Source organism: Macrotis lagotis, chromosome 1 (genome assembly GCF_037893015.1).
Source record: "Macrotis lagotis isolate mMagLag1 chromosome 1, bilby.v1.9.chrom.fasta, whole genome shotgun sequence".
NCBI lineage: Eukaryota > Metazoa > Chordata > Mammalia > Peramelemorphia > Peramelidae > Macrotis > Macrotis lagotis.
Genome location: NC_133658.1, coordinates 572055977 through 572082788, shown reverse-complemented (window position 1 = coordinate 572082788; position 26812 = coordinate 572055977). Strand labels below are relative to the sequence as shown.

Here is a 26812-nt window from a genome sequence, read left to right as displayed (position 1 = left end):
CCAAGTTTGTTTTCTTTCTGAAGATGGTTCAAACAACTTCTATAAGTTTAGAGGACTGTGAAAATAGGTTCCTTAGATATGGGGATATGAAACTCACAGAGAGAATTATGGCAACTGGTAAGGGATAGTGTGAGTCCTTTATAGTACTTTGAATGTTCTATGTGGTGAAATCAAGGTTGTCATATCTCATCTGCATTGGAACTTGGAGAGCTTGCATAGAAAATGAGAACTCTTACCTCAGTATGACACCTGATCGTGATTTATTTTCTAAGGGTCCCAGAGAAAACTCTGGATAGGGACAAAGTAAACCAAAGTGATATGATTTGGAGGTCAATACCCAAGACTGAATCTGATCTATGTAAAACCAGAAATGTTTTATGGATCATAAAAATCTGCATAAACTCCTTTATGCACTTTGTATTCCGCTAAGAATGAGTCCATGACTGTGAGTAGAAGGAAATCCCAGCAAGGAAATTCTTTCCACTGATGCTGATTAGCAACTGTTTTACCATTAACAGTCTTAGCTAAGAGGCTGAATGGTTTGTTCAGAATCACAGAGCCAGTGGGAGTCGGGAAAAGGAATTTAATTTAAATTTTTCTGATTCTGTTGGAAGGTCTGAAGCCACTGTGCCAAGCTGTTCCTATGTAATTATCAAATTCCAATTCTGTTTTCACTCATCTCTTACTCTCATGGTCACCACTTTAGTTCTGGACCTCCTGACCTCTTGCCTAGATTATTAGAACAGTTCACTAACTGATTTTCTTTATTCAAGTATACTGTCCACATAAAGAGGAAGTGATTCTCCTTAAACCCAGATCTTACATTTCACTTTAACTCAAGAAATTCCAGGAGCTCTCATTATCTCTATGATAAAATAGACTTCTCTGTTTAGTTTTTAAACTTTCACAACCTGGCCCCAGTTGATCTTCTTGACTTCCATAAACATTATTCCCTTTCTCATACATTAAGCCTACTCTCTGTTCTGAACACAGGGGGAGTGTGTTGATAAATGGTTATTAACTGGTTCTCTGAAGAAAAAGTGTATGTTGACAGACTTTTAAGTTTAATCTATGCTATTAACATTTTTTCTTCATCACTTTTCTGAGTCTGGACCAAAAGTGTCAAACTCATAGCTAGTTGTGATCTGCAAAACTCCCTAATGCAAACCAAATTGAAACGTTATTGGGAAATTTTTAGCAAAATAAATAAAAATACAGTACAGCATAGATGGTTATTTTGTGGTTTTTCCACATAGGCAGAGGTTCATTTTTATTTAAGTTTGATACAACTTGTCTAGCCAATCAACAAAATCTGATTTCTACCATTTGTTGATTTCTAAAGAATAAAGAAAAGTTGACTCACTCCTGACTCCTATCTCTTTTCCTTTGCTCTGGTTGTCTCCCATGCCTAGAATCTTCCCCCACATCTCATATAATTCTTCAAAAGTTTCTTCAAAACACTGCTCAAATTTTGTACATGAAGACTTTCCTGCTAGTACTCTCCATCTCTGGGTACCTTATATTTAGCTACATAGTATTTTTTTTAAATTTTTTTTTATATTTATTTAGTAAATAATAGGGACTGGCCAATGAGAACCCAGTTCTGGGAGCATAAGCAGAGGGTCCATGTGAATATTTCCTGTTTCCCAAAATCTGTGTTGACATGTAATGGAGGGATTCAGCTCTCCACTTCTGAACACATATAAGTATCCTCTCCTCCCCTCTAATTAACTGGGTGTTGATGACAAGTCTTTTGATTGTCCTCTGAGGCAGAATTGAATGTGCATACAAAAGGTACTAACCGAATTACTCATCTCTCTCTTTCTTTTGGTGGTTATCAAGGAAAGACCTGTTCTAAGTATCTGGTGGAGGAAGGGAGGAGGGGATAATGTCAGTAACCCACTCTCCCTGCCCAGGATGATATGCCCTAGGATGCCAGAGGATGGTGAAGTCAAGTTTTTTTGTTTTCTGAGGCAGAATTGAATGTGCATACAATGAGTGGATGACTCATTTTTCTCTTTTGGTGGTAATAAGGAAGGACTGTTCTAAGTATCCGGTAGGGAAAGGGAGGAAGGGATAATGCCAGCAGTCATTCTCCTCTCCAAGGATGATATGCCTATGGATGCATGGCCCTGGTGGTATTTCCGGACCTTTTGAATTTATTTATTTTTCTTGGTTCTTAGGTGAAGGAAGATTGACATTAGAAACTTTGAAAGGTCAGAAGAATGATAAGTTTTCAAAAAGCCAAAGCCCAGAGGATTGACCTGTAAGATTTAACTTAGCAATGACCCAACCCAGTAGACAAGACACCCTGTCCTACAGGCCAGGTAATAACTCTAACCATTGTGCTGTATTCAGAGGAGAATTTGGCAGTACAAATGCTTTATAGCAACTGCTTTAAGTTTGTGGCCATTCTTGCTGGATCTGAGAAAGATATGCTGCCAGTTTGGGGGGATTTGTTTGTACTTCATTTTTTAAAAATAACTTTTTAGTCAATATGATTTTGCTAAAAGTTACTTGATATAAATAGGTTAAATGAAATTGGGACATTAATCACTGGCAACCGATGCTGGGGGTAAATATACTAGAATGAGGACTTGGGCCCATAATCCTTTGGGTTACTCCTAGAACAATGAGATATAGCTGTCCTCTGGGCACCTGCTCTGCTAAGGCACATGTGGGTTGAGAGAGTAAATTCAGATTATTACTACATGCAGATTCTTAAAGATGTAGTTCCAGTCTCCCTGCCCAACCTCCCCCCACAAAAAAATTAGATTGCAAACTCCTAAGATTAAAGATTGCTTAATTCTTTGTATTTGTATTTGCAGTGACTAGCATAGCATCTGGCACATATGGTGTTAATACATGTTTATTGGTCATATAGTTGATAAAATCTACAACCATTTATTACATTTCTGTTGTGTGTGGACCTTTGAACTGGTGTGGTTACAAATACATAGCTTTTTTTCTTTTTAACCCCTCAGGAACTTGAAATTTTGTAGGAGGAATAAGATTTCTATGTAAATCATTATAACACATAATATTACATCATTAGAGAGGAGTGAGACAAAGCTGTATGAGGTTTTCCCACTCAGGAAATCAATTTGGAATTAAGCAAAGAAATCATCTACATTGCCCCTAGCTGTATCTCAGAGATCCCATTGCTAAGCATAAAAGAAATCAATAGTAAAGGGAAAGATTCCAGGTACAAAAATATACTTACAATAGGACATTTGTATTACCAAAAAGTTAAAAACAAAGAAGAATAGCTAAGCAAATTTTGGAACATGAATATAGTGGAATATTAGATCAAACCAAATAACAATGAATATAGAGAAATATGGGAGTGGTGCAAAGTGAAATACACAGAACAAGGAAAACAATATACATAATACTACAACAATGTACATGGATCGAACAACAAAACAATCAAAATTGTGAAATGAAAAAACAAGCTTGGCTATGAAGGACATATGAGAATGCACCTCCTTCCCTTCTTTGCAGAAGTGAGGGACTATGGGTATAGAATGAATGAATAAATAAATAAGGTACTTATTAAACCCTACTTATGTGTGAAACACATCATACAAATACAAGAATGCAAATAGAAAAATAAGACAGGTCCTGCTCTCAAGAAGCTCAGATAACATATGTGGAAGTAAAGTAGGTGGAAAGATCCCATGGCCCTTAGGGTGCAGAGGCAGGTTAATGTTACTATTACTTCTCTAATGTCATTTAATATTTGAGATCCAACCATTCAATGGTGCCAAAGATTGGCTGCAAAAACTTTTTTTCTGGGTCTTCAGTAGCTCCGACTAGAGTAGCCATGGGAGCCAGTTGCCAGGCTGCATCCCTAAAAAGTCTTGCTTTCAGGATGATGTTTGAGGTGATTGACTTGGAAAAATTGCTATTGCCAAGGCTTTTGGGTTCAGGGAGCTGGGTTGTCTCCATCAGGATCTGAGGGGAGGAAATGGTGGTCAAAGAATGAGGACTGGTAGTTAGCTTGACACACCTATTACATTCTAGCTCCTGTTTCTCTGACAGTACCTGCTTTAGCTAGGCTGACATACCTCCTGTGTGGCAGCTGATTTCAATTGAAGGGGATGATTGGCCCCTTGCCAACATAGGCATTCCTCCAATACTGGTTGCAAAGGTAGTCGAGAAGGTGCTGAATTATTATTGATGGTGATAAGGAAAGTGAGCCTTCCCAAACTGATTTGTCTCTTCAGTCATAGCTGTTTATGGACATTGCATATAAAGTTAGACTTGATGGATGAACTGGGTAGTTTTGTTGGACTATTTGTTTTTCTTTTTATTCTTTGATATAAGGAATCATTCTCTGGGAGGGGAACAATAAAAAAATAAAATATATCAATGAAAATTATACTCCTATAGAGATTGAAATACAGTGTTTATAAATTTTAAACATGACTCAAACCTTGAGTTGCATAGTTAGCAAAACTCAATATGTTCTTATGAAGTCAGGAGATGGATATGAAAGAAACAAATATACTTTAGGGAGTTATGGCCACTTCAAGGAAGTCTTTAAACAATACCTAAGCTTTCCAGTAAGAAAGATAATTATTTTAAATAATTCACACTTCTTATAGTAAGATAAAAACAATTCCTATTTAAATATAATAACTCTCTCAATTCTATATTGTCTAAAACACCATTGGAAGGATTTATTTCCCTCAGAAAAACAGAAAGGAACAAAGGAACCACAACAAAAGGGGATTCAAAGGAAGGACTGAGCAATTTACCTCAAAGTGAGGTCTTACCTGATCAAAGTGAAATCCAATTAAAATAACCTTCATTTTTATTAATACATGACAGATGAATACTGTTTATTCAGTTCTATTAAGTTTAGATTAATAATCAAAATAATTCAATTCAACACACTTTTATTAAGTATTGCTTAGGTGCTAATAACATCATGCTAAGTGCTGGAGATAGAAAGACCAAAAAAATGAAATAGTCCTTGACCTAAGAAACTGATATTCTGTATTATTTATACAAATAAAAGAAATGTTTTCTTTTCCAATAGAATTGTTGAATGAAAGATGAACCCTAATGATTTTAAAATTCAAAGAGTCAAAGGGTTAAAAAGTAGAGTTCAGCAATATCTTGCTGTTAAACTACTTTCAATCCAAAAAAGTATAAAGAAATTCAAAGTAAAAAACTGGTCTCAAATTGACCATGCCAGTATCAAATCAGAAAAAGTGGTAGAGGCATTAATGATTTCAGCAAGGTTGAATTTAGGCTAAAAGAGGCAAAAAAGAACATCAAAATCATATTATGCCAAAAAGCATTATATAGAATATATGATTCTTAAATACATATACATCTAATTATTGTACAGCAAAATCCAAATAGGACAACATCACAGGCTTATGATAAGAAAAAAAGATACAGCTAGGTACTGATTAGTATGAACAATCAATCCCATGAAGTGGTTGCATTATTTGTATCTGCATTTTTTGAAGTTATAATTATAAATGGAAGACAGTAATTGGTTATAGTTCAAGGAAATCCAATTAAAATTCAAATAACACAAACACTTCATGAGATTCATTATACATATAGCTATAACAGTAGGACATTTTCATACCTCATATCTGATAAGATAAATTTATCAGAAATATATTTTAAAAAATCACAGAGATTTAAACTAAAGTTAATAAAAATATAGAGAAAACTCAGAAAGGCAAAAGACATACCTTTTTCAAACATTCATAGATTTTAAGTAAAAATTAATCATGTGCCCCAGGAATACACAATGAAATGTAGAAACTCTGATACCCTTAACACCAAATTTAGATACCATTCTACAATAAAACCAAATAATAAATAATGATGCAATAAATAGAAGATATTGGTTCACTGGAAAACTTAAAAAAAGACTTTTTAAATGACTGAAGAGAAATTTTTTTTTTTTTAGTTTTTGCAAGGCAAATGGGGTTAAGTGGCTTGCCCAAGGCCACACAGCTAGGTAATTATTATTAAGTGTCTGAGGCCGGATTTGAACCCAGGTACTCCTGACTCCAGGGCCGGTGCTCTATCCACTGCGCCACCTAGCTGCCCCAAGAAAATTTTTTTTAAATATCAGATTATATATGAATATCTTCCCTGACACCTCACTGTAGAGTGGCAGTTATCATTGATTTTCAGCAATATGAAAAAAAGGAGTGCAGGTTCAAGTCCTAGAACACTCAAAAGCATACAAAATGAAACCTATGCTCACCTATGAGGTTAGCCTCATTATCTATGTAAGAATAACTTAGATGATAATGTAAAGCTGTTGTCCACACTATGGGTTGAATAGAATATCTGTAGAACTTTTGTATACACACACACACACACACACACACACACCCTCTCACCAACACACATACTCATGTATGCACATATACCTATATATTCTGGTGGAAGAAATTACCTAACATAAGCAGACATGCTAAGTGGGCTAGCTTTTCCTTAAAAGATATTGTGGGGATGGCTAGGTGGCGTAGTGGATAGAGCACCGGCCCTGGAGTCAGGAGTACCTGGGTTCAAATCCGGTCTCAGACACTTAATAATTACCTAGCTGTGTGGCCTTGGGCAAGCCACTTAACCCCATTTGCCTTGCAAAAACTAAAAAAAAAAAAAAAAGATATTGTGACAATTCTTGGAACTTGTTATACTCATAGGACTAAAGGTTCAAGTAATTGATATCATCATATTTGGAAAAATGTTTTGAATCAACTATTCTAACTGTGCCATGTTGGTAAATTTTGTAAAGTCTTTTCTAAAAGCTAATTGTCAGAATGACATTGGCATCAACTGGCAATCTGATGTAGGTTATACATGAACAATCAAGTTTGACCTATTTCCCCATTAGTCATGTTGCAAAAGAAGAATAAAAACTAAAGGAAAAAAACACAAGAAAAAGAAAAAAGCATAAAACAAGTTTTAAAAAATGAAAATGGTATGCTTAGTCTACTTCAGACTTTATAGTTTTTTCTCTTGATGTGGCTGGCATTTTCCATCACAAGTCTTTTAGAATTGTCCTTAATTATTGAACTGCCAAGAGGAGCTAAGTCCATCATAGTTAGATCATCACACAGTGTTGCTGTTAATGTGTACAAAACTTCTGCTCATTTCACTAAGCATCAGTTCATATATGTCTTTTCAGACTTTTCTGAAGTCGGCTTGTTCATGATTTCTTACAGAACAACATCACATTCATATACCACAACTTGTTCAGTCATTTCTCAATTGATGGACATCCCCCTCATATTCCAATTCTTTGTCATATGAAAAGAGCTACTACAAATGTTTTTGTACATGTGAGTCTTTTTCCATTTTTTTTAATGATCTCATTGGGATACAGACCTAGTAGTGGCATTGCTGCAACAAAGGGCATGCACAATACACATGCTGAAGTACCACCTCACACCTATCAGAATGATTAAAATGATCTTTATGATCTCTTTGGGGTAATTGATCTTTGGGCCTAGTTTCAAATTGCTCTTCAGTATGGTTGGATTAGTTTACAACACCATCAACAATGCATTAGTGTCCCAGTTTTCCCACATCCCCTTCAACATTGATCACTTTCTTGTCAAGTTAATCAATCTGAGAGATGTGAGGTGGTACTTCAGAGTGTTTACAATTCTTTAAATATTGTACCTTAAACATATTGAGTACTAGTAGAGAGGGATAGTAAAAGAAGGGAGAAAAATAAAATTCCAGTATTTTGAAAATGAACTATGTAAACACAAATTGTGACTATATGAGCAAAGAGTCTCTCCAGAAAAAGAATGGTTTTATTTGTTCAGAAATGATAGTTATCAAAAATGATCAATGTTGGAAGGGGTATGGGAAATCTGGGACACCAATACATTGTTGGTGGAGCTGTGAATTCATTCAACCTTTCTGGAGAGCAATTTGGAATTATGCCCAAAGGGCAATAAAAATGTGCATACCCTTTGATCCAGTAATACCACTACTGGGTCTATACCCTGAAGAGATCATGAAAAAGGGTAAAAACATCACTTATACAAAAATATTCATAGCTCTTCTGTTTGTGGTGGCAAAGAATTGGAAATTGAGTGAATGTCCATCAATTGGTGAATGGCTGAACAAATTGTGGTATATATATATATTTTATGGAACACTATTGTTCTATTAGAAACCAGGAGGGATGGCAATTCAGAGAAGCCTAGAAGGATTTGCATGAACTGATGCTGAATGAGATGAACAGAAACAGAAGAACATAGTACACCCTAACAGCAACATGGGGTTGATGATTGGTCTTAATGGACTTGCTCATTTAATCAGTGCAACAATCAGGGACAATTTTAGGGTATCTGTGATGGAGAATTCCTTCTGTATCCAAAGAAAGAATTGTAGAGTTTAAAGAGACCAAAGACTATTACCTTTAATTAAAAAAATATCTTATTATGTAATTTTGCTATCTCCTATATTTTATTTTTTCCTTAAGGATATAATTTCTCAGGGCAGCCAGGTGGTGCAGTGGATAGAGCACTGGCTCTGGAGTCAGGAGTACCTGAGTTTAAATCCAGCCTCAGACACTTAATAATTACCTAGCTGTGTGGCCTTGGGCAAGCCACTTAACCCCATTGCCTTGCAAAAAAAAAAGGCTATAATTTCTCTCCCACACATTCAGTTTTGATTGTTATATAGCAAGGAAACAATATAAAGATTATCAGACTGCCTTCTGTGGGGGGGGTGAAGGGGGTGAAGGGAGGGAAGTGAGATTGGGGGAAAACTTGTAAAATTCAAAAGGCAATAAAAAAATTAAAAAAAAAGAAATGATAGTCATCTAGTCCTAATATTTTTCAAATCAGGACCATAGGGTAATAGATCTAGACCTGGAAGGGATCTCAGAGGAAAGTCTTGCATAAGGAAATGAAGTGGATTCCCCAAGAACACATAGGCAGTACTTTTCTGAGGATGCATCTTAACTCAGCTCCTCTGTGTTCAGAGACAGTGTTCTTTCCATCATTTTGAGTTACTTTTCAAGTAATAATGGTTCAATCATATTTATTCACTAAAAAAGTAATAAGGAATGGTTTTAAAGGAAAGGAATATTCTTCCTAGCATATTCAAGAGGCAGTTTTCTACAAACATAGCTTAACTGGCTCCAGATTAAGTTGGTCAAATCACCAAGACTCCTCAGAACCAAAAAAAAAGTTTGCAAGAAAAGGAATCAGCAAAAAACAATCAGGCACTTTACTCTCACTCAGCTCAAATAATAAGTTTTCCATTCTATTTCCAAAGTTTTTTAAAATTGTTCCCTTTTCTCTATTCACATAGCTAGATTCTATTTTCAAGCCCTTTTCAACCAAACTTTTGTACTAGCCTTCTACTGGACTCCCTGCATCCACTACTTCCCTCTCTCTCTGATTCATCCTCCTGCCTGAAATTCTGAAAGCACAGGTGCTATCATGTCCCTCCTCTGCTCAAAAATGCTTCAGTAAATTCCTATTGACTTTGGATAAAACACAAAATCTGCTGCATTTAAAGCCCTTCACATTCTTTCTCCAACTTCTTTTTCTATGCATATTTCACATTACTCCCCATCATACATTATATATTCCATCAAAACTAAGCCTACTAACTGTTCTCTGAATTTGAGAACCCATTATCTGTCTCCATGCATTCACACTGGCCATCACCCATTTCTAGAATGCACTTTCCTCATCTCCATGTACAAACATGTCTTCTTTAGAATGATTTAAATTTAATTTCTGATAATCAACTGACAGTGCTAAGGATTTGGGTGGCCAAACTTTCTTATTCCAGGTATCAATTGTGGCTGTTTGAGGAATCAGCTGGAAGTGACATATGCTAGGTCAAATCTCCATTATGATTGTTGCTCACCAGGATGATGTCAGAGTGGGCTAAGATGGGGTTGGATGATGGCAGCAGGTACTAATTCTTTATGGACCTTTGTGCTTAGGATCCTGGTAAGATGTGTAAAGAGATGGCATTTCTGGTGATGCCTTTTTCACTCAGGATGCCTCCTGTTGGACAATAAGCAATTAATAAAGGTTTGCTATGTGCTAGACTCTGCACCAAGTACTGGAGATTCAAAGAAAGACCAAAACAGTCAGGGAGCTTACATTCAAATGGAGACAAACATGAAAATAATCAGGTACCTATAAGATACTATACATGAAGTCAAAAGTAATATCAGAAAGGAAGGCATAAAGCAACAAAAGGATCAGTCAAGACTGCCTATAAAAAGTGGAATTTGAGCTGAGTATTGAAGAAACCCTGGGAAACCAAGAGACTAAGGCAAGGAGGGAGAGAAATTCAGGCAAGGAGAACTAGTACAAAGATGCTAGGTAAGAGATGGAATGACATATGCAAGGAAGAACAAATAGACCTGTACTGCTGAATCATAGAATGCAATACACTCTTCCATGCATTCTATGATCCAGCATTACTGGCTCTTCTTTGCACATGCCATTCCATCTCTTATCTTAGCATCTTTGAACCATAGGTAATAGGGAGATTCAGGAGTTTATTGAATAGGTGGGAGTGGGAGTTGGGTCAGATCTATGCTTTAGAAAAATCACTTTTGGAAACTGAGTGGAAGACGGATTAGAGTGGACAGACTCATGAGGCAGGAAATCTAATCAGAAGGCTAACTTGATAGTCTAGGCAGGAGATTCTGAAGGGCTAAATTATGGTGGTAGCTATATGATTAGAAAGAAAGGAACATATACCAGAGATATGAAGGGAGAATCAAGTAAGTAAGTAGTGATTTTTATCTATGTGGATGGCATCATTCTTTTTTGAAAATAATATTTTATTCCCCCATTATATGTTAAAATGATTTTTTACATTTTTAAAGTTTTGTGTTCCAAATTCTATTCCACTTTCCCTCCCCCTTTCAGAAATAGCAAGCAATTCAATATAGATTACACATGTGTAATCATGAAAAACATTTCAATATTAGTCACTTTGTAGAAGACTCAAAAGAAAAAAAATGAGTGAAAAATAGCATGCTTCAGTCTGTATCCAGCCAATATCTGCTCCTTCTCTGGAAGTAGCATGTTTCATCACAAATCCTTCAATCATGAAAGGTTGTCTTGGATTATTGTACTGCTGAGAATAGCTAAGTCAGTCACAATTTTTCACCATACAATATTGCTGTTACTGTGTACAATGATCTATTGGTTCTACTAATTTCATTTTGCAGTAGTTAATATGTCTTTCCAGGTTTTTCTGAAATCATCAAGTTTGCCATTTTTTATAGCACAATAATATTCCATCACAATCATATACCACAACTTGTTTAGTCATTCCCCAATTGATGGATTCATCCTTGATTTCCAATTAACCATCACAAAAAGAACAGGATGCTATCATTATTTTCCCCCCTAATTTTTATTTATTTTTTTCAACAACATGCAATGGTGGTTTTCAACACATCTTTTTTTGCAAGGTTTTAAGTTTTACATTTTTCTTCCTCCTTCCCTTTCCTCCCTCCCTGCCCCAGACCCCTGAAAGAAAGAAATCTAAAATAAACTATACATGTATAAACATGCTAAACATAGATTATATTAATCATCTTGTGAAAGAGAGAAAAAAGACAATACAAAAGATAACTTTTAAAAATTAAAGATTGTAAACTTTAGTCTACATTTAATGTTTTTTTCTTTTGCAATGGGAATTATATCTTTTTTTATTTAAAGATCTTATTACAGTTTATCCTTTTTAATTATATAAATATTTTATTTGTTTTCTAGTTACATATAATGGTAGTTTCTACCAATTTTTTTCCAGGTTTTGAGTTTTAGAATTTTTTTCTGTCCCCACTCCTCCTTCCTGTCAGCAGAAGGCAATCTGATATAGGTTTTATATTTGCATTCATGATAAACATAGATCTAAATTGAACATATTGTGAGAGATGAATCAGATCCAAAAGGAAGAAAAAATAATTAGAGAGCAAAATTACATGATGCATAAGACAACTTTTAAAAACTGAAGATAATAAGCTTTGGTTTTCATTTAACCTGAATAAAAGTAATTAAAATTAAATTTGCAATAGAAATATGAGGTGTGTGAATATGTTTGAGAGCCTAGGTCACTAGGAGGAGGATGGTGCTCACCACAGTTAAAGGCAAGTTGGTCTAGAAAGGAGGATTTGGGGATAATGAATTCCCCCAATTTTTGCAAAATGACTATGGAAAATTCAGTTTAAAAGTCCAAAAGGTAGTTGGTGATGTGAAATTGAAGGTAATATAGAGGGAGACAAAAAGAGGTCCCAAGACAGAAGATATCAGTAAGTATGACCTGGATAAAGATCAATCAAAGGATAGTGAGAAGGAGTGGTAAAAAAGGTAGAAGAATTAGAAGAAATAAGTTTCACATAAACTTTCAAGAAGTGATAATGGATAGTGACTTCAAAAGGCTGAGAAATTAAAAAAGACAAAGGGCCATTAGATTTAGAAATTTGAGATAATCAGTAATTTGGGAAAGAACATTTTCCATTCATGAGATTAGATTTCAGATTGAAGAGATTTAGAAGAGAAGATTAGGCACCTAGTGGTTTCCTCAGTTTTGTGGAGAAGAGTTCAAGATATGGGATGGTTAGTTCAAGTAAGGATGGTTAGATCAAGTGAAGGTTTTTTTCTTTTTCTTTTTAAATTTATTCTCATCCATTTGTATATGTATATTTCCAAGTTATAAAGTTTCCCCTTCACTCTCCCTTCCCACCCTTTTCCCCTCAGTTGGGAATGGTCAGTTTAGCATTTTACATACATATTTTGTTAAATATATTTACAAATTAGTCATTTTTGGCATGGGAAATTAGGATTAAGGTAAAGAGATACATGAGATAATTTTTATAAAGTGTTCATCAGATTTGGTAGGGGTGTTTTTTTATGTGTATTTTGTTTTGTTTTGCATTTCTTCCTCTGGTTGGGGATAATATAGTCCATAATCTGTCAAATACAGTTGTCCTAGCTCTCTGGACTGCTAAGGGGGTTGCTCCATTAGGGTTGTTTATCTCTTAATGTTGATGTGTAAATTTTTCTATTGGTTCTATTCCCATTGCTCAGCATCAGATCCTGTTAAGTCATTCTGTGCTTCTCTAGAGTCCAACCATTTATTGTTTCTTATAGAACAATAATATTCCATAGTATTCATGTACCATAACTTGTTTAGCCACCCCCCTCAATTTCCAATTCTTTGCCACTACAAAAAGAGCTGCTATGAATATTTTGGAACTTTTAGGACTTTTTCCTTTTTTGATTATTTCTTCTGGATATAGACCTGGAATTGGAATTGCTGGGTCAAAGGGTATAAACAGTTTTATTGCTCTTTGGGCAGAGTGCCATATTGCTTTCCAGAAAGGTTGGATCCATTCACAACTCCACCAACAATTCATCAATGTCCCAGTCCTCCCACAACCTCTCCAACATTGATCATCTTCCCTTTTTCTAATCTGAGCTAATCCAATAGGTGTGAGATGATACCTCATTGTTGTTTTAATTTGTATTTCTCTAATCAATAGTGATTTGGAGCATTTTTTCATATATATATATATCTTTAATTTCTTTATTTGAAAACTGTTCATATTCATTGACCATTTATCAATTGGGGAATACCTTGTGGACTTATAAATTTGATGCAATTCTCTATATATTTTAGAAATGAGACCTTTATCAGAATTCCTGGTTGTGAAGATTGTTTTCCAGCTTTCCACTTTTCTTCTAAATATGGCATCATTGATTAGTGCAAAACCTTTTTAATTTAATATGGTCAAAATCATTCATTTTGCAGTTTATAATGTGTTCTAATTCTTGTTTGGTCATAAATTTATCCCTTTTCTATAGATTAGATAGATAGAATATTTCATGATTTATTAATTTATCTATGGTATAAATCTTATACCCATTTTGACCTTATTTTGGTATAGAGTATGAGATGTGGATCTATGCCTAGATTTTGCCGTACTATTTTCCAGTTTTCCCATCAATTTTTACCAAATAGTGAGTTCTTATCCCAGAGGCTGATTCTTTGGGTTTGTCAAATAGTAGATTGCTGTAGTCATTTACCATGTTTGCTTTTCAACCTATCCTAATCCACTGATCCATTACTCTATTTCTTTTTTTTAAAGATTTTATTTCAAATTTTTTGTTTTTAATGGTATTTTATTTTTCCCAATTATTTTCTTGTTTATATTCTTAACTATTTATTATTTATTTATTTAAAGATTTTATTTATTTTGAATTTAAAAAATTTTCCCCTAATCTTCCTTCCCTACCCCCCCCCCCCCACAGAAGGCAGTCTGTTAGTCTTTACATTGTTTCCATGGTATACATTGATCTAAGCTGAATGTGATGAGAGAAAAATCATATCCTTAAGGAAGAAAAATAAAGTATAAGAGATAGCAGAATTACATAATAGGATAACTTTTTTTTTTCTAAATTAAAGGTAATAGTCTTTGGTCTTTGTTCAAACTCTATGATACTTTCCCTGGACACAGATAGTATTCTCCATTGCTGATAGCCTAAAATTGTCCCTGATTGTTGCACTGATGGAATGAGCAAGTCCATCAAGGTTGGTCAATCAACCCCATGTTGCTGTAGGGTGTACAATGTTCTTCTGGTTCTGTTCATCTTGCTCACCATCAGTTCATGCAAATCCTTCCATGCTTCCCTGAATTCCCATCCCTCCTGGTTTATAATAGAATAGTGTTCCATCATATACATATACATATACCACATTTATTAACCCATTCCCCAATTGAAGGACATTTACTTAATTTCCAATTCTTCGCCACCACAACAGGGCTGCTATGAATATTTTTGTACAAGTGATGTTTTTGCCCTTTTTCATAATCTCTTCAGGGTACAGACCCAGTAGTGGTATTGCTGGATCAAAGGGCATGCACACTTTTTTTTGGCCTTTTGGGCACATTACTCTATTTTTTTTTTTTTAACATTTTATTTGTTTTCCAATTATATACAATAGTAAATTGTACCCATCATTTTTTTCAAGGCTCTGAATTCTACAATTTTTCCTCCCCCTCCCTTCCCCCCCCCCCCCAGGATGTCTGACAGTGTCTACATTGTTTCCATGCCATACGTTGATGTAAAATGAATGTTATAAGTGTAAACATAAGAATAAACATAACCCCCCCCCCCAAGAAGATGGGAAACCTCAAGAATAGAGAGGAAAAAACTTCTACTTCAGTCTGTGTTCAGATTCCAATGGCTCTGTATCTGGGGTGAGTTCCTTTCTTTATCATAAATCCACCAGAGAAGTTGCTTCAGTATTTTTCCCTCAGTTGCTATCACTAACTGTACTTCCACTCTATTCCTCCCCACTCTCATTTATTCTATTCTCTTTCTCTCCTTTCATCCTGGCCCTGTCCAAAAGCATGTTGCATCTGAGTACCCTCTCCCTTGATCTTTCCTCTCTTATGTCACCTATTCCTCCCTTCCCTCCCCCCCATTTCTCCTCATCCCATCCCTTTCCTCCCATCCTTCTCCAGGGCAAGACAGATTTCCTCACCCTATTAAGTGTGTATGCTTCCCTCCCTGAGCCATTTCCGATGAGAATGAAGGCTCACTCATTCCCCCTTTCCTTCCCTCCTCCCCTCCATTGAAAAAGCTTTTTTTTGACTCTTATGTGAAATCTCTCAGCTTCTTCATCTCCTTTTCCTTCCTTCCAGTACTTTCCCCCATCGCCCTTTCACTCCATCCCTTTACCACATCATACCATTATATTCCACTCCTTCCTATGTCCTGTCTATATATGCTCCTTCTAGCTGCTCTTATAAATGAGAAAGTTCATATGAGTTATCAATATCTTCTTCCCATGCAAGAATACAAACAGTTTAACATCATCAAGTTCCTCATAGTTAGTACCTCTCTTCCACTCCCTCTATGGTTCACCAAAGTCCTGTATTTGGAGATCAAACTTTCTGTTCAGCCCTGGTTGTCTCATTAGGAAAGTTTGAAAGTCCCCTGTTTCATTGAAAATCCATCTTTTCCCCTGGAAGAGGATGTTCAGTTTTGCTGGGTAATTGATTGTAAACCAAGATCTTTTGCCTTCTGGAATATATTCCAATCCCTATGAGCCCTTAATGTAGATGCTGCCAGATCCTGTGTAATCCTGACTATGGAGCCTCGGTAGTTGAATTGTCTGTTTCTGGCAGCTTTTAGAATTTTCTCTCTGATTTGGGAGTTTTGGAATTTGGCTATAATATTCCTGGAAGTTTTTCTTTTGGGATCCCTTTCAGGGGGTGACCGGTGAATTCTCTCAATTTCTATTTTACCCTCAGCTTCTAGGATCTCAGGGCAATTTTGCTGTATTATTTCTTGAAAAATGAAGTTTAGGCTCTTTTCCTGGTCGTGGCTTTCAGATAGTCCAATAATTTTCAAATTATTTCTTCTGGATCTGTTTTCAAGGTCAGTTGTTTTTCCAATGAGATATTTCACATTTTCTTCTAATTTTTAGCTTTTTGGGAAGAGTTTTATTTCTTCCTGATTTCTTGCAAAGTCATCAGCTTCCTTCAGTTTCATTTTGCATTTGAAGGAGTTATTTTCTTCAGAGAGCTTTTTTATCTCCTTTTCCAGATGGCCAATTCTACTTTTTAAGGCATTCTTCTCCTTATTTGCCTTTTGTTTTGCTTTTTGCATTAGGCCTAAACTGGTTTTTTAACATATTATTTTCTTCAGTATTTTTTTTTGTATTTCTTTCACCAAGCTTTTGATTTGGTTTTCATGATTTTTCTGCATTGCTCTCATTTCTCCTCCCAATTTTTCCTCCACCTCCCTGAATTGCTTTTCAAAGTCTTTTCTGATCTTATCCACAGTCTGAGCCCATTTTCTATTTCTCTTGGAGGTTTTTGGATACAGAAGCTTCGATTTTATCATCATCAGAGTATGTGTTTTGCTCTTCCATAGGACTGAAGTAATTCTCTATGGTCTGATCCTTTTTTCCAAGGTCTTAAACTCTCCAGCCCGTGCTTTGATATATAGATGATGACCACAGCATTACCCTCTGGCCTGAGGCTATAAGGCGGGATCCAGCTATCTTAGTAAGGAAGCCTAAACTGCACCCTGAGTCTGAGTGTAGGCAAACAGCAGAGAAATCTCTGCAGACTTCCCTTACCTTCTCTGGGTGTGCAGGATACTTTCTCCGGATTTTCGCTGCAGGTTCTGTGGTCGGTGCTCCTCACTCCACACTCACCCAGGTGCAGCAGAGTTCTTTCCTCTCCCCTTCAAGCTGTTGCTGGTGATCTCTGGGCTGGGCTGGACTGGGCTTTGCTGAGCTAGGCTGGACTGTGCAGTGGCTTTTTTTCCCACCCCAGGTCTTGGTGAAGCATACCTTTCCTGTGGAGGTTCTAAGTTATCTTGGACTGGGAAAATGTATCACTCAGTCTTTCTGTGGGTTCTGCCACATTACTCTATTTCTTAACCAGTACCAGGCAGTTTTGATGACTGCTGCTTTATAGTATAGTTTTAGATCTGGTAGAGCTAGGCCATCGTCCTTTACATTTTTTTCCCATCAGTTCCCTTGCTATTCTTATCCTTTTGTCACTCCAGATGAATTTTGTTACTATTTATTCTAGCTTAGTAAAGTATTTATTTGATAGTTTGATTGGTCTGGCACTGAATAAGTAATTTGATTTGGGTAGAATTGTCATTTTTGTTATATTAGTTCTAACTACCAATGAGCATTTGACATTTTTCCAGTTATTTAGAACTGACTTTATTTGGGTGAGGAGAGCTTTATTTTTATTTATTTATTTATTTTTAGTTTTTGCAAGGCAATGGGGGGTTAAGTGACTTGCCCAAGACCGCACAGCTAGGTAATTATTAAGTGTCTGAGGCCAGATTTGAACTGAGGTACTCCTGACTCCAGGGTCAGTGCTCTATCCACTGCACAATCTAGCCACCCCAAGGAGAGCTTTACAATTGTGTTCATACAATTTTTGGGTTTCTCTTTGGAGGTAGATTCCCAAGTATTTAATGTTATCTACAGTTATTTTAAATGGAATTTCTCTATCTCTTGTTCTTGGGTTTTGTTATTCATAAAAAGAAATGCTGATGATTTATGTGGGTTTATTTTATATCCTGCTACTTTGCTGAATTTGTTAATTGTTTCAAGGAGTTTTTAGATGATTTTCTGGAGTTCTCTAGGTATACCATCATACCATCTGCAAAGAGTGAAAGTTTTGCTTTCTCATTCCCTATTCTGATTCCTTCAATTTCTTTTTCTTCTCTTGTTGCTACTGCTAGCATTTCTAATACTATATTGAATAGTAATGGCGCTAGTAGGCAGCTTTGTTTTACCCCTGAATTTATTGGAAATGCTCTGAGTTTATTCCTATTAAATATATTTCTTGATGGTTTTAGACAGATAATATTTATTATTTTAAGGAAAACTCCATTTATTCCTATACTTTTTAGGGTTTTTAATAGAAATGGATGTTGTATTTTATCAAAAGCTTTTTCAGCATCTACTGAGATAATCATATGATTTCTGTTGGTTTTACTGTTTATATGTTTAATTATGTTGAGTGTTTTCCTAATGTTGAACCAACCCTGCCTGCCTGGTATAAATCCAACTTGATTATGGTGTATTATCCTGGTAATAACTTGCTGTAGTCTCATCACTAAAATTTTATTTAAGATTTTTCCACCAATATTCATTAGGGAGATTGGTCTATAATTTTCTTTGTTTTTGGTTCTTCTTGGTTTAGGTATCAGCACCATGTTGGTGTCATAAAAGGAGTTTGATAGAATTCCTTCATCTCCTATTTTTTAGAGTTTTTGTAGAATAGGAATTAATTACTCCTTAAATGTTTATTAGAATTCACTCGTAAATCCATCTGGACCTGGACTTTTTCTTAGGGAGTTTATTGATGGTTTCTTCAATTTCTTTTTCTGAAATGAGGTTATTTAAGTAATTTATTTCCTCTTCTGTTAATCTGGACAGTTTGTACTTTTGTAAATATTCATCCATTTCACTCAAGTTATCCAATTTCTTAGCAGTTTGACAAAGTAGCTCCTAATTATCTTTTTAATTTCCTCATTGGTGGTTGGTTCCCCCCTTTCATTTTTGATACTGGTTATCTTCTTTTTTTGAATCAGAGGTTTGTCTATTTTATTGGCTTTTTCATAAAACCAACTCTTAGATTTATTTATGAGATCAATGGTTTTTTTGTTTTCTATTTTTATTAATCTCTCCCTTGATTTTCAGTATTTCTAGTTTATTTGAGGATGTTTAATTTGTTCTTTTTCTAGCTTTTTTAGTTTCATACCCAATTAATTGATCTCCTCTTTCTCTATTTTATTCATATAGGCAGTTAGAGATATAAAGTTTCCCCTCAAAACTGCCTTGGCTGCATCTCATAAATTTTGGTATGATGTTTCATTTTTATCATTTTCTTGGATATAATTTTGATTATTTCTATTATTTGCTGTCTGATCCACCCATTATTTAAGGTAAAATTGTTTCATTTCCAATTAGTTCTTGGTTTATCTTTCCCTGACCGTTTATTACATGTAATTTTCATTGCATCATGATCTGAGAAGTGTGTATTATTTCTGCCTTTCTGAATTTGATTTTAAGGTTTTTGTGCCCTAGTACATGGTCAGTTTTGGTGAAGGTGCCATGTACTGCCGAGAAAAAGGTATATTCTTTTCTGTCCCCATTAAGTTTTCTCCAGGGGCCTATTATATCTAAGTTTTCTAAGATTTCATTCACCTTAACTTTCTTGTTTATTTTGTTAGATTTATCTAGTTCCAAGAGAGGGAGATTGAGGTCTCCCATTATTAAAGTTTTTCCTGTCTTTTTCTCCTTGTAATTCACTCAACTTTTCCTCTAGGAATCTGGAAGCTTGTCTCACTAGATGCATACATATTTAGTAATGATATAGCTTCATTTTCAGAGTTAACATTCCTAGTGAAGTCCTCTCAGGGCTAAAAATCATTAAAGCAAAGACAGACTGTTATTACCCTCAGACTATTCTTTTTTTATTTTCAATATTTAATATTTATTTATTATCATTTTGTACAAATTTTTTTATACATAAATAAAATATTCTTGTTTAAAAGTAAACAAAATATCCCCTCCCCCCAAAAAATATAGATTCACTTGAGCGATAAAGGGGAGAGAAAAAAATTAAAATAAAAAATAGTAATAATTGTAGGTATGGCCAGGTGGCACAGTGGATGGAGCCCCAGCCCTGGAGTCATGAGCACCCAAGCCCACATCCCGCCCCATATACCCAACAATTACCCAGCTGTGTGACAGGCAAGCCACCTGAATCCCACTGCCCTGCAAAAACCAAAAAAAAAAAAAAAAAAAGAAAAAGAAAAAGAAAAAAAACAAAACAAAACAAAATAAAATAGTAATAATAGTAAGGGTGGCTAGGTGGCAGACAGAACATTGGCCCTTGAGCCAGGAGCACCTGGGTCCAAATCCGGCCTCAGACACCCAATGATCACCCTGCTATGTGACCCCAGGTGGGCTACCCAGCCCCATTTGCCCCCCAAAATAATAAAAAAAATGTGCTTGAGTCTTTGTTCCAACACCAACAACTCTGTCATGAGTGGGTCACATTCTTTATAATAAGTCCATCACAAAAGTTACTTCCATATTTTTCCACTGTTGCCTTTCATATTTCTCCACTACCATGTACTATATTTTTCTCTCTCCTTTCATTCTGACTCTGCTGTAGCATATCTGAGTGGCGCAGCAGGCAGATCCCTGGCCCTGGAGCCAAGAGGCCCTGAGCCCCCATACCACCCCTTAGGCCCAGCATCCACCTGACTCTGTGGTCCTGGACAGGCCATCCAATCTCAGCCCCTTGCAAGAAGTAAAAAAGAAAATGTGTTATATCTGACCACTCTCCCCCTGTGGTCCATCCTCTCCTCCATCACTCACATCACTCCCCCTTCCCCCTGTCCCCCCCTCCTTCTTAGTCCAGATGCCTATACCCCATTGAGTATATATGCTGTTTCCTCTCCTAGCCACCTCTGATGAGAGTGGAGATTCCCTCATTCCCCCTTGCCTTCCCCTCTTCCATATCATTGAAGTAGCTCATTGTAATTAAGAAAAATCTTATTATGTGAAATATCTTGGCCTATTCCCCCTCTCCTTTTTCTTTCTCCCATTACATTTCCCTTTTCTTCTACTGACTCCATTTTTACACCATATTTTATCTTCGAATTCAGCTTTCTCCTGTGCTTCAACTATAAAAGCTCCCTCTACCTGCTCTATTAACTGAGAAGGTTCATATGAGTATTATCAGTGTCATTTTTCTATGCAGGAATACATGCAGTTCATCATCAAGTCCCTCATATTTTCCCCTTCTCCTCCACTCTCTATGCTTCACCCGAGTCCTGTATGTGAAGATCAAACCTTCTGTTCAGCTCTGGCCATTACAACAGGAACATTTGAAATTCCCCTGGTTCATTGAAAGTCCATCTTTTTCCCTGGAAGAGGACATTCATTTTTGCTGGGTAGCTGATTCTCAGTTGCATTCTAAGCTCTTTTGCCTTCCGGTATATTATATTACAAGCCCTACGAGCTTCCAGTGTAGCTGCTGCTAAATCCTGTGTGATACTGACTGCAGCTCCACGATATTTGAACTGTGTCCTTCTGGCTGCTTGTAATATTTTCTCTTTGACTTGGGAGTTCTGGAACTTCGCTATAATATTCCTAGGGGTTGGTTTTTTGGGATCTCTTTCTTGGAGGGGGGAATCAATGGATTCTCTCCATTTCTATTTTGCCCTCTGCTTCTAGAATATCAGGGCAATTTTCCTGTAGTAATTCTTTGAAAATGATGTCAAGGCTCTTTTCCTGATCATGACTTTCAGGTATTCCAATAATTTTTAAGTTATCTTACCTAAGTCTGTTTTCCATATCAGTTTTTTCAATGAGATATTTCACATTTTCTTCTAATTTTTCATGTTTTTGGTTTTGAAGTATTGAGTTCTGATTTCTCATAAATTCATCAATCTCCCTGAGTTCTATTCTTTGAAGGATTTGTTTTCCTCAATTTTCTTCTCTTTTTCCATCTAGCCAATTTTGCTTTTTAAAGCATTCTTCTCAATAACTTTTTGAACTGTTTTATCCATTTGACCTAAGCTGGTTTTTAGCATGCTATTTTCTTCAGCATTTTTCTGGATTTCCTTGACTAGGCTGCTGACTTAATTTTCATGTTTTTCCTGCATCTCTCTCCTTTCTTTTCCCAGTTTTTCCTTCTAACTCCCTCATTTGATTTTCAAAGTCTTTTTTGAGCTCTGTCATAGCCTGAGCCTAATTTCTATTTTTCTTGGAGTCTTTAGATGCAGGAGCTTGTGCTTCCTCATCTTCAGACTGAGTATGTTGATCTTTCTTGGGTTCATAGATATTGTATTTCTCAATGGTGTTTCTCTTGTTTCTCTGCTTGCTCATTTTCCCAGTCTAAGCCTGTTTTTGGTGTGCTTCCTGAGCTTTTGGGACACTCCCACAAGAGTCTCAGTGTGTGAGGCTGTTCTCCCTACTGGTCTATAAATGACCACAAGATCCCCTCCTCTGCCACGGAGCTCAGGTGTGGGGTGGCCCTGCTGTTCTATGGGGGGGCTTGGACTGTAATCAGGATCTGAATGTGGTCAGAACCCCAGAGTCCTGTTCCAAGGACAGAGCACAGAGCTCAGCAATCTCTCTCTCTTCACTCCCCTCCCTAGGTTCAATGGGCTCATGCCCTGGGGGCTCCTGTTTACCTGCTCTGCCTGCTTCTGTTTCCTGGATCTGGAATGCAGTGGCCAAGCAGCTTGCTGTGTGCCCTGAGGGCTGGGCTCCACATGCTCACTCTGGCAGAGGTCCCCCACTTTGTGCCCGGTGCTCAGGTCAGGAAACTCCTGGCTGCTGAGAGCAATGGCTCCCAGCGCCCTGGGGCTGCCTCTGGGAGGCTGAAGTTCTTTCTCTCTGGTGTGCCACCCCTCCAATCCTGGGGAGCAGAGCCTTTCTTCTCTTTTCCAGGTTACCTTGAATAGGAGAACTGCCTCATTGGGTCCCTCTGTGGGTTCTGTCTCTTGAAAATTTGAAGTCCTTAGTTTCAAAGATTTATGAGAGAGCTCCTAGGACACCCTCCACTCTTGTCGCCATCTTGGCTCTGGCCCCCTCAGACTATTCTTAAAAGAGGGAGAGAGGTCAGACACCCTCCTGATTCTGCTAGGGAGTGAAACAGTGGACTGTTTCTAGAAAGATCTTGCATTGATTCTGTTAGGGAGGGAAATAGTAGAATATTTCCAGAGAAGAGACCTTGCAGTCTTAGCTACCTATTTGATAATAGACTGTGAGAACAGTAGCCTGCCTTCTCTTGTTTGATAAGTGCTAAGCTTTAAGAAGGCCTTGTATACTCCGACATTAATTCATTTAACAGGAGATCATTAGAAATCTTCTTCTGATACCCTGGCCATCTGGATGGTAGGGTAATATTTTATGAAAACCTTTTATTCTTCTCTTTATTGCTGGGTAAATTTTTTTACCTAAAGACTGTAACTCTGAAAACCTTAACCAATCAGGTTGGAAGAGAGGGGGGCTGGGGGGGGAAATTGTGCTAGGCCATATAATCTTGCTTGACTGTCACCTCAGGGCAGCTCCTTGATCTTCACTACCTTTGTGAGACTTGGAGTATACTTTTTTCTTCAAGAAAAGCCAAAATAAAACTTCCTTTTTGCTAAGAGGAGTCTCTATTTTTAAAAGTAAATTTTTATCACACACAGTGCCTTTTAAGAAGATGTAGCTTCCTTATCCCTTTTAATGAGATTGATTTTTGCTTTTACTTTGCCTGAGATTAGAATCATTACCCCAGATTATTTTTACTTCAGCTGAAGCATAATATATTTTAATCCAATCTTTTACCTTTACCCTGTGTGTATCTTTCTGTTTCAAATGTGTTTCTTGCAGACAACATATTGTAGGATTCTGTTTTTTAATCCATTCTACCATCCTTTTCCATTTTATGGGACAATTCATCTCATTCACATTAACAGTTAAGATTACTAATTCCGTATTTCCCTTCTATGCTATCTTTTCCCATTTTTATTTATCTCTTTTCCTTTTCTCTTATTCCTCCTCACCAAAATTTTACTACCTTTCCCCTTCGATTTTTAGAAATTTAAGTTTCAGTTTATTTTCACTTATACTTCCCTTTCATCAGTCCCTTCTTCCCTTATCTTCCCCTTTCCCAGTTCCCTACTTCCTTGTAGATTTAGATTTTTAAACCAAAGTGGGAATGTATCTTATTTCCTCACTGAGCTAAATCTATTGAATAGAATTTACACAGCATTCAGATTCTCCCTTTTTCCCTCTAAAATTATAAATCTTAGTGTCTTTTCCCTTGGTGCTCTAATTTGCTTGATACACTCCTATTATTATCAAGATATCATCACAGATTGTTTACTTGTTTGATTAGCAGCACTGACTTAAATTGCATCAAATTGTAATTATAATCATTTTTTACCTTACCCCCTTTTCAAGTTCCATTCAAGTGCACATAATCCTCTTTACAAGCCAAAATATCCTCCAAAGCTATATCATTTCTTGAACTATTTGTGTCCCTCCCCCTTGACTTATTCTCTTTCCCACTTTACCTCCCCCCCCCCCACCTAGGGGACATAAAACCTTAAGTAAACCAAGGTCTCTTGTCTCTCCCACTTTACCCTCCCCCCCAGGGTACTTAACCCCTTGTTAAGTGAAGCATCCTGACCTAATTAACTGAAAATATCTTGAAGATCTCCATGGACTGGGGGCTCTAGAGGTCTCACTAGCTTTACAAAAGATTGTAAAGTAATTGAGACACTGTCTCAGGTTTAGACAAGGTGCTTAGCACCTTGTAATTAAAGATAATCAGAGTGTAATGAAACTTAAGTTAAAGTTGATACTCCTGCTTTTTTTAGGGTTTTTTTTTAATCTCATAGTGACATGATCTTGGACCTCTTCAGTTGAAGGACAAAACCCAATTAAACCTATATACCTTAGGCTCATTCTCTTCAATTATATTCTAACCTCTAATTATTAGAGAAGTAAAGTTCTAATGAGTTAAAATTGTTTTATCTTCCATGTTAGGCCCAACATTTATTTAAAAGTTTTGTTTCTTCAGTCCTCTTTTTCATTTACCTTTTTTTAATGTAACTCTTCAATCATGTATTTGGCAATTGAATTCTCTGTTCAGTTCAGATCTTTGTGTAAGGAAATTCTGGAGGTCCTGTATTTCATTGAACATTCATCTTTTCCCCTGACAATATATGCTGAGTTTTTCAGGGTAGTACATTCTGGGTTGTAATCGCAGGTCCTCAGCTCTCTGAAATATGTTATTCCAGTTCTCCCAGTCCTTCAATGTTGAGACTGGTAGGTCCTGTGTTAGTCTGATTGTGTTCCTTTTGTATTTAAATTGTTTTTTTTTTTTTTTTTGCTGTTTGTAATATTCTTTTATTTGAGGGTTCTGGAATTTGGCAGTTACAGCCCTTGGAGTTTTTATCCTGGGGTCTCTTACTGGAGGGGTTCTGTGGATTCTTTCAATTGTTATATTGTTACCTTGTTCTAGTAGATTGGGGTAGTTTTCCCTTATAATTTCCTGCACGATGTTTTCTTCTGTTGGTCCAGGCTTTCTAATAGTCCAATGATTTGTAGATTGTCTTTCCTCCATCTGTTTTCCAGGTCATTCATTTTCCCTAGAAGGTACTTTACATTTTCTTCAGTTTTTTCAGCCTTTTTATTTTGTTTGATGTAATCTCGTAGTCTTGTAGATTCATTGGTTTCTAACTGTTCAATTCTAGTTTTTAGGATTTTATTTTCTTCAATTGCCTTTTGTGTTTCCTTTTTTAAAGGTGTTGAATTCTCTGGTCAACTTTTCACAATTTTCCTGCATGATTTAATTTTTTTTCATGTTTCTTCTTCCTTTCTTTGGTTTTTACGTTCTTTTTTAAGTTGATGAGCTTTTGTATTTGAGTCCAATTTATAGACTTTTGGAATTTCTCCTGTGAGTGATGTTTCATAGCTTTCTTCTTCAGACATGTCATTGCTGTCATCTTTAGCTATGAAGTATTTTTCTATGGTGAGTGCCCTTTTAACTTTTTTGCTCATCTTCGTTGTAGTAGTTCTGCTCCTAGGGCATATGGAGTATAGACCCAAGCTTTTATTTTGCTGGGGCTGGTGTCTGATCCCTGGCTTGTTGTTGGCCAAGATGTTGCCTATGCTGTCCAGACCTTGCCTTTGCAGAGGTCCTCCCCTCACACTTCTACGTCTACGTTGTCTTGGGTTCAGACTTTGTTTGCTATTGGGATCCTCCCTGCTGGCTTGCTATCCAGCTGCTGGTACCTCTGTTATTATTAAGTGGTCAGGACCTGGCTTGTACTGTGGCTAAAAGCCTCTTGCTGGTTTTCCCTACTCTTCTGCCTCCTGGACTTTTCTTCGCCTTTCCCCACAAAGAGACAGACCTTACCTGAAGATCTTCCATGATGTCTGCAGTTGAAAACTTCTTTGAATATTCTCTTTTTCTTAGTGGGATTTGTAGTGAGTGTCAGAGTAGAGGCTTCATGTATCTTTGGTAGGGAAAGACTCTAGGAGCTTGTTAGCTTCCTGCCCCAGAAGTCAAATGAAGGTTTTTTAAGGATGGGGGAAATATGTGCATATTTGAGAGAGTGTAATGATTATAGGGACAATTTATTGGAGATGGGAGAGAATGGGATCCAAGATGTCTATGGAGGGGGTTGCATTGGCAAGGGAAAGGACCACTTCTTATTGTGACACAGAGGTAAAGGAGTAGACAGTGATAGAA

At 36.6% G+C, this 26812-nt stretch overlaps 1 protein-coding gene across 1 annotated transcript in view; it reads right to left on the bottom strand.

The window, feature by feature from the left end:
* Window positions 1–2910: 2910 nt before the first annotated feature.
* The window catches only part of TEX55 (testis expressed 55), a 49920-nt gene continuing 26018 nt past the window's right edge, over window positions 2911–26812 (bottom strand). The window contains exon 4 of the mRNA XM_074234106.1: window positions 2911–4339. Coding sequence (XP_074090207.1) covers window positions 4313–4339 — 27 coding nt within the window. The 3' untranslated portion in view covers window positions 2911–4312. The remainder of the gene's footprint in view (window positions 4340–26812) is intronic.